Source organism: Ixodes scapularis, unplaced genomic scaffold, assembly GCF_016920785.2.
Source record: "Ixodes scapularis isolate PalLabHiFi unplaced genomic scaffold, ASM1692078v2 PGA_scaffold0__279_contigs__length_252992795, whole genome shotgun sequence".
Lineage (NCBI taxonomy): Eukaryota > Metazoa > Arthropoda > Arachnida > Ixodida > Ixodidae > Ixodes > Ixodes scapularis.
The window spans coordinates 73,679,574-73,692,478 of NW_024609835.1; the positions used below are offsets into that span (position 1 = coordinate 73,679,574).

Consider the following 12,905-nt stretch of genomic DNA (forward strand, 5'->3'; position numbering starts at 1 on the left):
CTTTCCACTAAGGTACTAGGGAGCCTTTCTATTTTTTCTTTCCAACGAAAATGAGTTTATTTACATATTGCAATTACACGTAACGTGAGTGGACACTTTCATATGTTTAGTAATTCTATTATGAGGACAGAGAGAAAAAAAAGTCAGTCCCGGTTTTTCCCTTTTTTTTTTTTTTTTTTTTGCGCTTTTACGAATCTGGTCCGTCCGTTGCCAGGCGCGCTGGTCCTTCAGTTGTTTTGCCTACAGTCCATTTTTTTATGTCCTGCCATTCCCTTCATTCGTGGTATTCAACCATGCGTAGTAATGCGGCGGGTAGACTGTATGTTGGAAGTTTGATGCCGATTTCTCTTCAAAACATGCACTCCCGGCTTGAAGTCGGGAGTACATTCGCACCTCGTAAAGAAACCGTACGCGTGCGTATTCAACTTGAAGTACACACTTCGTGCTTGACGTTTGAGCGAGCGATGTCTTCAGCCACGAGAAGGGACGACGGCTCGGCGACGTCTTCGTGCCATCGGCTTGCTGGTGCGGCATGTCGTACGGGATGAATATCAGTTATTTTGATCGGTCCAAAATTTCTCTTTCGAAGGAAGACAGAATTTGCCGGTACCGTGAACGGCAGTTCCGAGGTAGAGGTCCAATGCCCGTCGTCTGCTGCCATCCGCTAGTTACACGATACGCGAAACGACGCCATATTGAGAAATATGCAGCGAATGCACAGAATGATTCCGGTTGTCTATGATACCTTTTTTTTTCAATCAACGTATTTGCAGACTTTTGAAAGCCACAAGAAATGGGTTTCATTTTTTTTTCATTTTTAATATTGACTGTGTGCCTTCAAAGACCCACGACTTTGATTAAATTTGGTGGTCGCGTCTAAACCTTAGAAAACGGCCCGTGACCACGGAAAAGAGAGTGCAGCGCGACTCAAACTGACCAGTTCTCGATCGACGGTTTTCGGGCGGAAAGAAACCCAATTTCGAGCCGCAAATTCTGTTCTGGGTAGTTGGGCTCTCACATGTCACGTACAACTAAAAAACTCGGCGAGCATAAATACCCTGTCAGTGTCCCTTTAAACGCTTTCAACACGCGCCAGATTCAGCCGCCATAGCCGAACTTCTCTTGTCTTACCGAAATGCTGAGCCACTGAAGCGGGCGTTGACAAGCCTCCACAAAGGCCCATGCTGGAGAGGAGCACACAGTAGCACCTAAAGTGGCAATAACCTGCGCTGCTGTGGCAATAATGAAGTGCAGCGAACGGAATAGGAGGAAACAGAAACTGAAGGTCGGTTATGGAGGCGCCTATGCAACTGCCGTGACTTTGCGCTCAACCGCTAAACGCGTGATGACGGGAGCGTTCACCAGATTTGTATCGCACCGTCAAAACTGTTGCTCATGGCAGACGAAAAAAACAAAAAACAAATTAGTCGTTAGTTGTTTATACAGCAGGAGTTTAGTCTGCCAGAACATGGCAACATTGTTACCCACTGTAGATGAGCAATTTAGCCAGTGCGGTACAACCGCTAGCCTGGGGTCTTTAACGTGCGCCACGCAGTAGTGATACACGACCGCACGTCGGTACGATGCTCATCCAGATCGAAACGGGCAGGGGTGGGGCTCAAACCCAGGGTCCCTGGGTTCTCCAGCGCGAGCTTTCGCTCCATGCGCGTCGAGCTGGATGTGCGCTTTAGCCCACTCGGCCACCGATCCCCCCCTGGCAGACGATAAGTAGCTGACGACACGTAAACAGCGCTGTATTGAAGGAAGGAGGACGACGAAGCGCTTGATCTGCAAGACTTGTTTTCCTTACCTCCACCAAGAGCTATTCGCAGCGCCCAAATTAAGGGGCCTTCACGCCCGAGAGGGCATCATGGACCAACGAGGACCTTCCGTCACCCTCCGACCGCCAATGTTTGACCCGGGAGGGACGACTTCAGTGATTTTCGAACCTGGTGTCATGAACAGCACACTAAGCCTATCACCTGAAATGGGAGGCACAAACACTCAAGCTGCCAATACAGAGACAACCACGGCCACATCGGGCCCAATAACAGAAGGCATCCTGCAGAACATGCCGACCCAAGAAACCGTTTGCAAATTGGGCCAAATAGAAGTTGACAGGGAAGAAGGCACAGGTCAGCTGCAGGGGACCCAGCCCGCCGGCCTTCAGGCTACCAAAGATTACCACCGCCGGAGGTGAGCCAACTTTTTCAAGTTCTGGCAGGCGTGATTGGACGCCAACCGGCGATCCTGGAAGCTCTGCAACAATTTGTTGCGCGATTTGTGCCGCTACCACAAGAAGTCCTGAATGACCCACCCCAGCATAAAAAGAGAAACCCAAGACAATACCCATGGGTCTAGACGAAATAACGATAGGTCCCGGTCGCCCATGAGACCAACCACTGGGGACCGCGAGGCAGAGTTTTATCAAGGAGTACACCAAATGGAAGATGATGGTCGCTTCCCATCGGCAAACCCGAAGCCACAAGATGACGGCTGGGCTTCTCAAGCTGTCGCGTCGACGCACAGCACGTCCCAAGGACCCACGCCGGGTCAATCCGTACCATCGGCACCGCTAACTGCGACGTCGGTCTCCCAGACAGACGACAACCAAGAATGGCCGCTCCCAGGCAGTTCCTCGCAGATAAGAAAACAAAGCCCACAAGCAACGGAGAAAGTCGACAAATCTACACCGGGGTCACTTCCCGTACAAACTGTGGTGCTTCGCTCCGTGGGAAAGAAAGAAGTTGGTGCATTCACTGGAAAAGAAATCCGCGATGCTATCCAGCATGCCGGCATCCACGCTCAAGCGGACTACAGCGTCCACCGGAATGAGAAAGCGAATGCCTTATCCATCACCACCAGGGACCCTAACATCACAGAAAAGCTCAGGACAATAAAGGAAATCCGCAAGGGGGACGAAGACAACACATTCCAACCATAGAAGGCCCTCGCCGGAAACGAGTGCCGCGGTGTTGTGTACCTACGCGGTCAGGGTAATGAGGTGTCTCCTGCACAACTCCTGGAGGATATCGTGTGCAGAACCCAGAAGGTGGTAGCAGCGCGCCCCTGGGGAAGAAGGGCAACGTGATACTCGTGACATTTCAGGGCAAGACTTGTCCTAAACGGGTGGCGTACATGCACGAGGTTCTCGCCGTTCGTGAGTATACCGCCCGAGACCGCTCGTCTGCTTTCAATGCCATGCAATTGGCCACAAAATGGACGTGTGCCCACGGAAATGTCAGCGCTGTGGAACGTGCGGCTCCGAGCACGATGGTATGGAGGAGTGCACGATAGATCCAAAGTGAGCAAACTGTGATGGGGCCCACTTGGCCACGAGCAATGAATGTCCAAAGCGCGCAATCCCACCGCGGCGCACCCCGAAGAAAACTACGAGAACGGAGGAAAGCAAAAAGCCCAAGCCCCTACCACCTGCAGCTGTACCGGTGAGCCAAGATGCCGGCTTGTCGTATGAAACAGTGACAATGGGAGCATTCCAACCCACTTCATTATTGACGCATCCAACCCAACAGATGGACATGCCGACGCAAATCCTACAGCTTCGATACGCGGGGTTTGCGCGAGTTGAAAAACAGCTGTCCGAGCTCACGGCGGCGATCCACAAACTCATAGGCACTCGTAGTGACGGATAGTAATTCTCATACACATACAAACACCCGAGGGGCAACACACATCCACAAGCGCAACAAGCGTCAAGTGAACCCGCAACCATGGATCCTGCAATGGAACTGCGGTGGCTTACAACAGAAAATGCATGAATTCAAAACGCGTCTGTCAATACTTAACAACAAGGCACCTGACGTTAATCTTCTTCAGGAGGCTAACGTCAGGAATCTTAAAATTAGAGGATACGACACTTACATAAACCCCAGTGTACAAAGAGAGACATCAAATTTGGTATTGTAGTTACACTTAAAAAGAAAAAGCACAAGCAGGCAAAATTGAACTCCGAGGCCTCGTGTTGTGATGACCGCGAAGTCGTCTCCACGCGGGTCAAGTTTGGAGACACACCCATCAACATGCATAACACATACATGAGACCGTGCGGGGACTCGAACGAGGTCAATTGGATAAAGGGCTTGGTAGAACAGAACAAGCATACCATCCTAGCTGGAGACTTCAATGCCCGACATACCGCGTGGGGATATCCGAACAAAAACGCCAGGCGAAAACATATCAAGAAAGCATGCTTTGCAGCTGGGCTTCATCTATGCAACGACCCTGACACTCCAACACGGCTGGCCCAAGTCGCCAGCCAAAACGACACGACCCCCGACCTCACTTGGGCCTCTCCACGCCTACAGGTACAATGGCAAGTCCAGACTGATTCATGGGGCAGTGACCACCTCCCCATACACATAAAGCTCCCCATCAGCACCTCGCCCAGGTGTCGAGTCACTTTCACAAAGTGGGACAACTTCCGCACCGCAATGAGCCGTCTTGCCAACGTCCCAATCGCAGACCGGATTCAGCAAGCCCTTCGGGAGTCCCGTGCGGAATACAACGTCAAGGAAGACACACCACCTCCCGACTTGCACCTGATCAAGCTGTGGGAGAGGAGACTGGAGGCTCTAGCCTCCAGCACTACAGAGCCAGGAGATCCCTCCGGAAGAAGATCCGCCTAAATCGCACGACAGCAAAGGCCATAAAATACACAATTGAGCTCCGCCGAACTATCTGGCGTAGCCTGTGCGCAAACTACCGCAAGCTGTGGCAAGCCTACAAAGGCTTGCCGGGAAAACAAAAATGCGCAACACCAGAAGCAATCTAGCGCTCCGCCTTGACATCACGGAAGAGCAGCTTGCGGAAACCATCGTGCACGAAACCCGGGAAACCATCGTGCACAAACAGCCGGCGGACGCCCTTGTCACGCTCGCAGAAGGAGCTCCTTGACACATTCAACACCATTTGGGTGAGGGGTGAACTCCCGTCCGATTGGAAGAGGTCTACAGTGATCCCTATCCCAAAGACCGGCAAGACACCACACGCGATGGCTAAGCTCCGCCCGATCTCCTTGACGTCCAACCTTTACAAAGTTTTAGAACGCATGGTCACAATACGCCTGACATGGATTCTTGAATCGACGGGTGCCTTCCATCCCATGCAAACGGGCTTCAGACCTCACCTTTTGGCACAAGACAGCCAGCTCATGATACATCATGATCTCTACGAGCGCCGGCTTTTTAAAAGCCAACCGCGTACGCTCGTGGCCATTTACCTACGGAAGGCATTCGATTCGATACCACACAGCACAGTCGTGGCCGCCGCAAAGAAAAGAGGTATACAGGGCCGATTCCTGAATTTCATCAAAATATTCCTACAGGATCGCACGTTCTAGGTTTCTATCGGACAAACCAAAGGCCAATGGAGAACAAACAATATACAGGGGGTTGTTTTGTCGCCGCTACTATTCAACATCGCCATGGTTGCCTGGCTCTCGCCCTTGAAGCCATCCCACAAATTCGCTTTACCATTTATGCGGATGATGTCACCCTGTGGACGAGGGCAGGTGGGGCGGATAGCCAACAACTCTACATGCAGATCGCGCTTGACGTTTTCATGACCTTCGCCCTCCGATCAGGGTTGGAGTTATCTAAGGAGAAGACAATGTACATGGTTATACCCAGCCGACGCAGGAGCGCCCGTACCGACATCCAACTGAGGGTGGATGGAATCCCCATCGCCCAGAACAACTCCGTCAAAATCCTCGGGGTCCCATTTGACCACAAAGGAAGAGGTAGTGGAAGGAGGGCCTTCCACTACCTCCGCCTTACGAAGACTCAAGAAACCACACTAGTAACGATGCTGAGAGCGGCCATGCGGGTCGTTACAGGGCTCCCCGCTTCACACCGGTTGACCGCTCAAATGAACTCCATCCGTGAGATTGCCGAGGAGATGCGGATAAGCCAAGCTCAGCGGCTATCTCGCACTCCTCATGGACGAATTGTTCTTGCCTCGATTGGCCGTTCCGACCTAATTGACTGCCCGCTTATGCCTACACCGACGCCACCTTGGGATGCAAAGGCAGTCACTCCCATCAAGCCCCTCCCCAGTCATCAAGGACCTGATCACCCTGGACGACGTGCTACACAAGTAGCCATCCACCGCGCTGAAGTCAGCAAGCTTGCCGCGCAAGTGGATGTCTTCTACACGGACGCGGCGAGAGACAACAACGGCCGCACTGCGATCGCCTGGCATTCCCCTACACGCAAAGGGACGAAACACAAGCTTACCGCATGTACACGGAGCAGTTGCATGGCGGAACTTCTGGCAGTTTTGTTCGCCGTTGAAACAGCCACGAACATGCCACGAGCAGAAACTACTGAAACTCGAATGTACACCGACTCCCAAGAGGCGGTGCGTGCACTACAGCAGTCGAGCACATGCAACGTTACCGTTGCGCGCATCCGCGAACTGGTTCGTCAGGCCGGGGCTCGACAACTAATCACCATCGCATGGATTCCGGCCCACGCAGGCGTTCCAGGGAACGAGCGGGCGGACGGGGCCGCGAAGGCACTGCTACAGGCAAATACTCAGCCCTCACAAGGCCCGGCCCCCCGCCGGTTTAACGGGACGTTCCACCTGACGAGGGCTTTGATCTAACCCAAAAGAAGAAAGAAGAACAAAGAGCACGAAAAGCGCGCTTTGCAGCGCTCCTACCTTCTAACCCCCCCAGCCGTTCCCTCGCGGGCTGCCACGATGGGAGCAAGTGGCACTACACAGGCTCCAGACTCGGACTATGGTGACTCCCTTTTGGCGTGCCAAGTTCTACAAGCCAACAGATGAGAATGACACAGGTCCTGACCCTGGATGTCCACACTGCGGAGTCCCTGCGACTTGCTACCATGTTGTATGGTCCTGTGCAGGGACGTCACTAGAACGGATAGCGGCAGTTAACACTTTATCACCGCACCTTAGACCAATGACCATTCGGGAATGGACGCATCCGAGAACCTCAGCACCCGCAGAACGAGATCTCATCCTCACATCAATCGTCTCCTACCTCCGGTACTCCGGGATCGGACATCGGACGGATACGTCTAATCCATCACCATCATCACTACCCCTCTTTCACTCCCCCTTCCCCCATGCCACATGAGGTTCCATGGGCCAGAGGCATGGAAATTAAATAAATGTTTCAATCAATCAGCGCTGTATTAGCGTTCCAATGGACGTGGGAACCCGCCTTTATGCGTATTAAATGTCGCCGCATCTCTCAAATGATTTCACTTTATAAAGTACATCCTTTGCTTCAAAGAAAAAAAGCTTAAGAATTTTAGGCAAAGACGAGACTCGAGCCCACGACCCTTCGGTTGCGAGCCAGACAGGCTACCAACTGGGCGTTAAAATTTTTTCAGGTTCTCAAAAACTTTCAAGGTCGATACCCGTTCAGGCGGGCACTGTAGTGTTGCATGTACTGAATTCAGCGCGTGGACAGTTTCCATAAAGTACATCCGTACCGGGCGTGCGTTCACATTAGAACGCCATATACCGCCCTTGTGCATTTCCATATTTTGTGCAGGCCCACAAGCACAACCACGTCAACAGGGGAATTCATCGCCTTTTCAACCGGGAGAAACCTAATGCCATCATTAAAGAAAAATTATTTGATAGTCCTCTGGAGAACGTCCCAGAACAGCACGGCGTCTCAGCAAACTAAAAAGACATGTTTTAAAGTTCCAGGTTTTTTTGCAGAAAAAGTAATCAGTGCCCCATGGGACAAACATCTTTCTCTGCGAAATTCAAGATTTTTACGGGAAGCGTTTAAATTAAAAACGCTTCCATCGAAAGGGAAAGTGACATTTTTTTGTTTTTAATTTCAACTTAAAACATTTTGCACTGGGCCCGCCTCAAACATAGAAGGGTACACCGGCACTGCAAAGATAGTTTCAATGATGTCCCGCTTAATCGCTTACGCGTGACGCCCGCCAAGTGTTCCAGAGAGAAACGCGCGGATAGAGAACGACATGAAAAAAAAAAACAAAAAAAAAAACAGCCTTCTTCGTTGTTCATTAAAAGAAGAGAGAGAAAAAAAAAGGGGGGAGTTACCGCTCATTCACACTGGAAGCGGATCCGCGTTCGCAAAGCGGTTGCGAACGCGGTCGTATAAAGATCCAGTACAATTGCACGCGCACTCGATGACGTCGAGTGCGCGTGCAGTTGTACTGGACCTTTATACAACCGCGTTCGCAACCGCTTTGCGAACGCGGATCCGCTTCCAGTGTGAATGAGCGGTTAGTCTGACAGTCTGATCTGAGCCATAGCCAGGAGAAATCCGTTAGTTTGTTCTCGAAGAAACATAAATCGCGGGTTGGGATTTAAATTCGCAGTGCTCACGTGTGAGCGAGGCGACCTTTATTTTTCAGCTCAATCACCCAACCAAATTCTGTCCGTACACTTCCTCGCGGCGAACGAAACCGAAGCAACAAACGCGAGCATGTCGCCCCGTACAACGGCTGCACTATGGTCGCGTGAACACGTCTGCGAGTGGTCTTTCGGGAAAGAATAGCCATCAGGCCCGTTTTCCTTCTGTCATTAGAGAGTTGTAGTAGATCGTTCCGATAATCCCCGATAACGATTCGCTGCATGCGCAAAGGCGGCGACGGAGTACCAGGTATCGTTATCGGAGTCATCGGAACGATCTACTAAATCTCTCTATTTTTAAAAACGTTTGCACGGAGAGTGCGACTAGGCGGGACAATCCGCTTTCCCCACGACTCCGACACTCGCGTTTGCTCGTGCTTTTCGGCAACATATTTACGGTCGACAGTCAGGATCGCGACATTCGACAGCATGATACTCCCACTTTTCTGAAGTCACTTAATAATCGCCATTTCGTGAGCACTTTCCACGTATGGGAAGATAGGACGCCAAACACACCGGCCGCGGAGACGCGTTACAGTGCCCTGCACGAGCTCGCGTGTTTGACAGAGGCCGTTGAAAGACTCTTGATCACGTGATCTGGCCCGCGGGTGTATGTCGGATCTACTTGAGTGTGAGTAGATAGTCGAACGGTGCTGTGTGGAAGTGCCTTGACAAGGACGTATAGTGCCAGATTTTCTCAGGTAGGCTATACCGGAGCACGAGGCACAGATCTGGGCGGCAGTTTTGCATCAGCGTTGGCTTAGAGCTCGCGTTCCGTCAGGGAAGGCACGAGCGCTGTGCGTCAACATTCGGCTAGTACCCGTGTTCAATCGGTGAGCACACTAGTTCCATCCGAACGCTAATGCCCCACTCGTATGAGGGTCTTCCATCTCGGGAGCGTGTGAAACCGGCAATAGCGAGGTGCGAGCCACGTAGTAAAGCATTCGTCGTTAAAACAAAACACGATGATAATTTATTTTTATGGTACAACACACGCAGGTGCCTCGCTTCTTCGTCAGGTGGTCGCCGTCCTCTTCGTCGCGAGTCGAACCTCGCTGTACGAACCTATAAAACGAGCACCGTCACTGGCAGCAAACACGTCACGGAATTGGGCGTCGAATCGGCAGCCAAGCGTCCCATGGCGTTGCGTCCTCGTAAACTCCGTGCGACTGGCGGGTTTCAGTTCTTTTTGGTTTATCACAGCCGAGCCGGCCCCTCTTCGCCGGCAAGCGGCGAGCTCTGCTCATCACAATATAAACACTCCGTTTCACTTCAAGTCCAACAGCGGCCTCACATTCGATGGAACCACCCAAGCAACATCAAAAGTGCTTCGTCACGGCGCTCCTTGTCCTTGTCGGTATAATATATCGCTGGCTAAGACAATCACGAGTGCGCACGATTGGTTTAATCGCGTGGCTGATACGAAGCGCCCAAGGGCGAAGAGCGCTGTGATGATGTACTTTTGAGGTGGCTTGATTTGCTTCGACGGAGCGTGCACTGCATGTCGGACTTGGAGTGGAGCAGGCATATACAGCGGCTCAAAGTCCTCCGCGTTGAAAAGATCGCCATAGGCCGCTTTACATGGGCGTCGACTGCGCTTCACTGTCGTTTGTCATGCCGTAGTTGATGTGACCGTTTTTGATGCTTTCAGGCTGTTTCTCCACCGCCCATTCTTCTTTCTCCGTAAGCTGGGGAAAAAAAAAACACAAACAAAAACATAGCGATGCATTAGCAGGAAGACAAGCTGAATTCGCAATACACGAACCAAATTAAATAATAAATAAATAAATGAATTAATAATATATTAGAACGACTGACAGCCTGAGGATCGCAGGACGTGGTGAATTTTAATTTTTATCTCTTAGCGGCCGATTAGATGGGGGCACTAGTTATAAGAATGCGGAAGAACGAGTCACAAAGCGGCAAGAAGCGTCGTCAATCGGTAAATAGCACTGACCGTCCGTTTTTTATACTCTCTCTGATCATTAGACATAAAGAAGATGTTCGTGGGGTACGTTCGATCGGCACTTGTACTTGTCACAATTGTGTAATATTTAACGGCGCAATGTCTAATGCTTTCTTTTTTTTTTTTTATGGCGCCAGGAAAATTACTTACCTTCACCGTAGACTTGCTGTCGCTAAGCGTTGTGCTCGGCCGCGTCCGCAGGTAAAAGTTGCGAAGCCCAGGAGCTATGAGGCTCGGATCAACGTCGGCCGAGTTTTTAAACCCTGTAAAGAATCGCGGATATTTTTTATTCCATGTGGGCCAGCGTAATCTCAAATTTTTTTCTACTTCAAATCTAAAAAAAAAAAACAATTGCTGTAAATTGTAGTCGTGTTCGACACTTGCCTAAGGCCGCAGTGATTGCAACCGCGAGGATCATTGTCACGAAGAAGCTGATGACGGGGACCCAGAAGTAGGAAATGTGGTAGAGCTCGAAGATTCCCCTGTGAGAAAGTAAATCGTAGAACACTGTTATTTGCCTAGTGTTTCTTTTTCTTCTTAATATGAGAATTGAGACAAAGTATAGACGCAGATTGCGAGAAAGGAATCGATGCTACATAATCATCTGAAACCTTTTTTCCCGGGTCAGGACATCTCCGTGTCGGAAGAGAAAAGCGAGAGTATTGATTACCGCGCCTAAATTTGAGAGGTCTTTTTTTCTTTTAATTTGACTGCACAGTCAAATTAAACATTAACAATATTACTCGTTCAAGACCTTCCTTCTCGGCTATTTCTTCACAAGAAAGCTACGGGTAACACTATTGATACTGGGAAAACCTGTCAAAATCAGCCGGAAAGATGAACACCAAGATAAAGGTCAGCGACGCAGAGAGCCGAGTAGGGGCACGAGTCAGTCTGGGTGCTCCTAACAAGATGCGCCGCCACAAGTAATGGAAGGCAGAAAGCACGCTGTACAGGTGAGCGACGTATCAGCCGCAAGTGTACTCACTCAATCACGTTTGCCTCTATTTGCTTTTACCTCGAGCTCGTCTTGGTAAAAGCACTGAACATGACTGCCCGTCCGACTCGGCAGCTTACATTAGCGTCCGGCGTTCAAGCCTTCAGAGATGGCGTGTTTAGTTTTCACAGGAATGGATGTACTGTTTAGGCCTAGAAATGTCACAGGATAAAAAAGACCACAGAAGCACATACTTGAAGACAATTTGTGCTCGTTATGCGCATTCCCTAACTTCTATGACGCATTTCGCAGGGTATCCAATTTTTATGACAGCTTACATTTGGGTATCTTTGATGTATATCTTCCTCCTACGTACCCGGTGTTTGATGAGGGCTGATTGCACCGAGTCACCCAGTTTATGGTTACACGGTAATAAACATCCGCCTTAAATTTCTGCTTTTTGCGCACTGCTGCTGTGCGCACTGCTGCTGCAGTGCGCAAAAAGAGAAGGGCAAGTGAAGCAAAGAAGACAGGACTTGAAATATGAGCATGACGTCGACAGTTCAAAGGCCATGCTCAGTGTCGTGATCCGCCGAAACTCCGCCGTAGATTGCAGTGATTGGCTTTCTTAGTACTCGGGAAAAAAAATAAAAATACAATTTTTTTTTGTTTATAAAATCAGGTTGGTTGTTTACTAAATGGTGAAGTACTTCGAAATGCGCCGGAGCGTGAAATGCCGGACTTTCTTCGCAGTAACAAGCGAGCTGTCACCCCTCCGGCCACAGCTCGCGTATACGTTTACTATGTGGACGCTCACTGAAACGCTGCGCGTGTCCGGTGTGGCAGAAAATGGTCTTGCACACGCTAGAATCCCAACCTTAACTCTCCAACGTTGTTTCCGCTGGCAGTGCGGGATGACCACGGTCCGTGTGTTACAGGTAACCCATTTTGTTGCCGTGCGTACATTTAGCCCCAATAAAATTCACGGAGCAAGTGTAATATATACTTTACAAACCCTTCCTTATCTACTGCCGCCCAGCCCAATATTTGTCAGTGCTTCTAATAATCCGTGCGAGGTTTGCAAGCAAAACGCTAAAATGCTTAATCTTACTGTCTGCTTTTCCAGAACATGACAGCATGGCACATCTTGGTGGGTGATTGATATGCCAGCTGAGACAACAAATTTTACGCGTACCCTGATCGGTACTCGACGGGGTCTGTAGCTTGGAGCGTGTAGTTGAACGCGCACCCCTCCAAGCTGGTGTGCGCAGCCACCGGCCTCTTGGGGTAGATCAGCGACCCGATGGCCACCCAGGACGCCGTGCACATGCCCGTGATCATAGATGCCAGGGCAGTCTGCGAATCAAGCCCACAGCTACCATGATGACTCGACACTTCCTCTTTCCCTGGTAGTTCAATACCTTCGTGCTAAAAAAAAAAAATAAGAAAATGAGATCTTTTTGAAATTAAGCAAAAATGGGGAAATCATTTTGCTTAGAGAGGGAATTCGTTACGGGTGTTTCGATGAGCCAAACTCCACTCGCTCGAAGTGTCGTTAAATTAGTCCGTCTGACTGAAATATTACTTCTGCAAACCCGTAAAAAAAAAAAAAAATAC

At 50.2% G+C, this 12,905-nt stretch overlaps 1 protein-coding gene across 1 annotated transcript in view; it reads right to left on the minus strand.

Moving 5' to 3' along the window:
• Positions 1 to 9,335: 9,335 nt before the first annotated feature.
• The window catches only part of LOC8053105 (sodium-coupled monocarboxylate transporter 1), a 217,486-nt gene continuing 213,916 nt past the window's right edge, over positions 9,336 to 12,905 (minus strand). The window contains exons 15-18 of the mRNA XM_042288801.1: positions 12,484 to 12,644; positions 10,736 to 10,833; positions 10,502 to 10,614; positions 9,336 to 10,073 (exon numbers count right to left, since the gene is read on the minus strand). Of these exons, the coding sequence (XP_042144735.1) occupies positions 9,963 to 10,073; positions 10,502 to 10,614; positions 10,736 to 10,833; positions 12,484 to 12,644 (483 nt within the window). The 3' untranslated portion in view covers positions 9,336 to 9,962. The remainder of the gene's footprint in view (positions 10,074 to 10,501; positions 10,615 to 10,735; positions 10,834 to 12,483; positions 12,645 to 12,905) is intronic.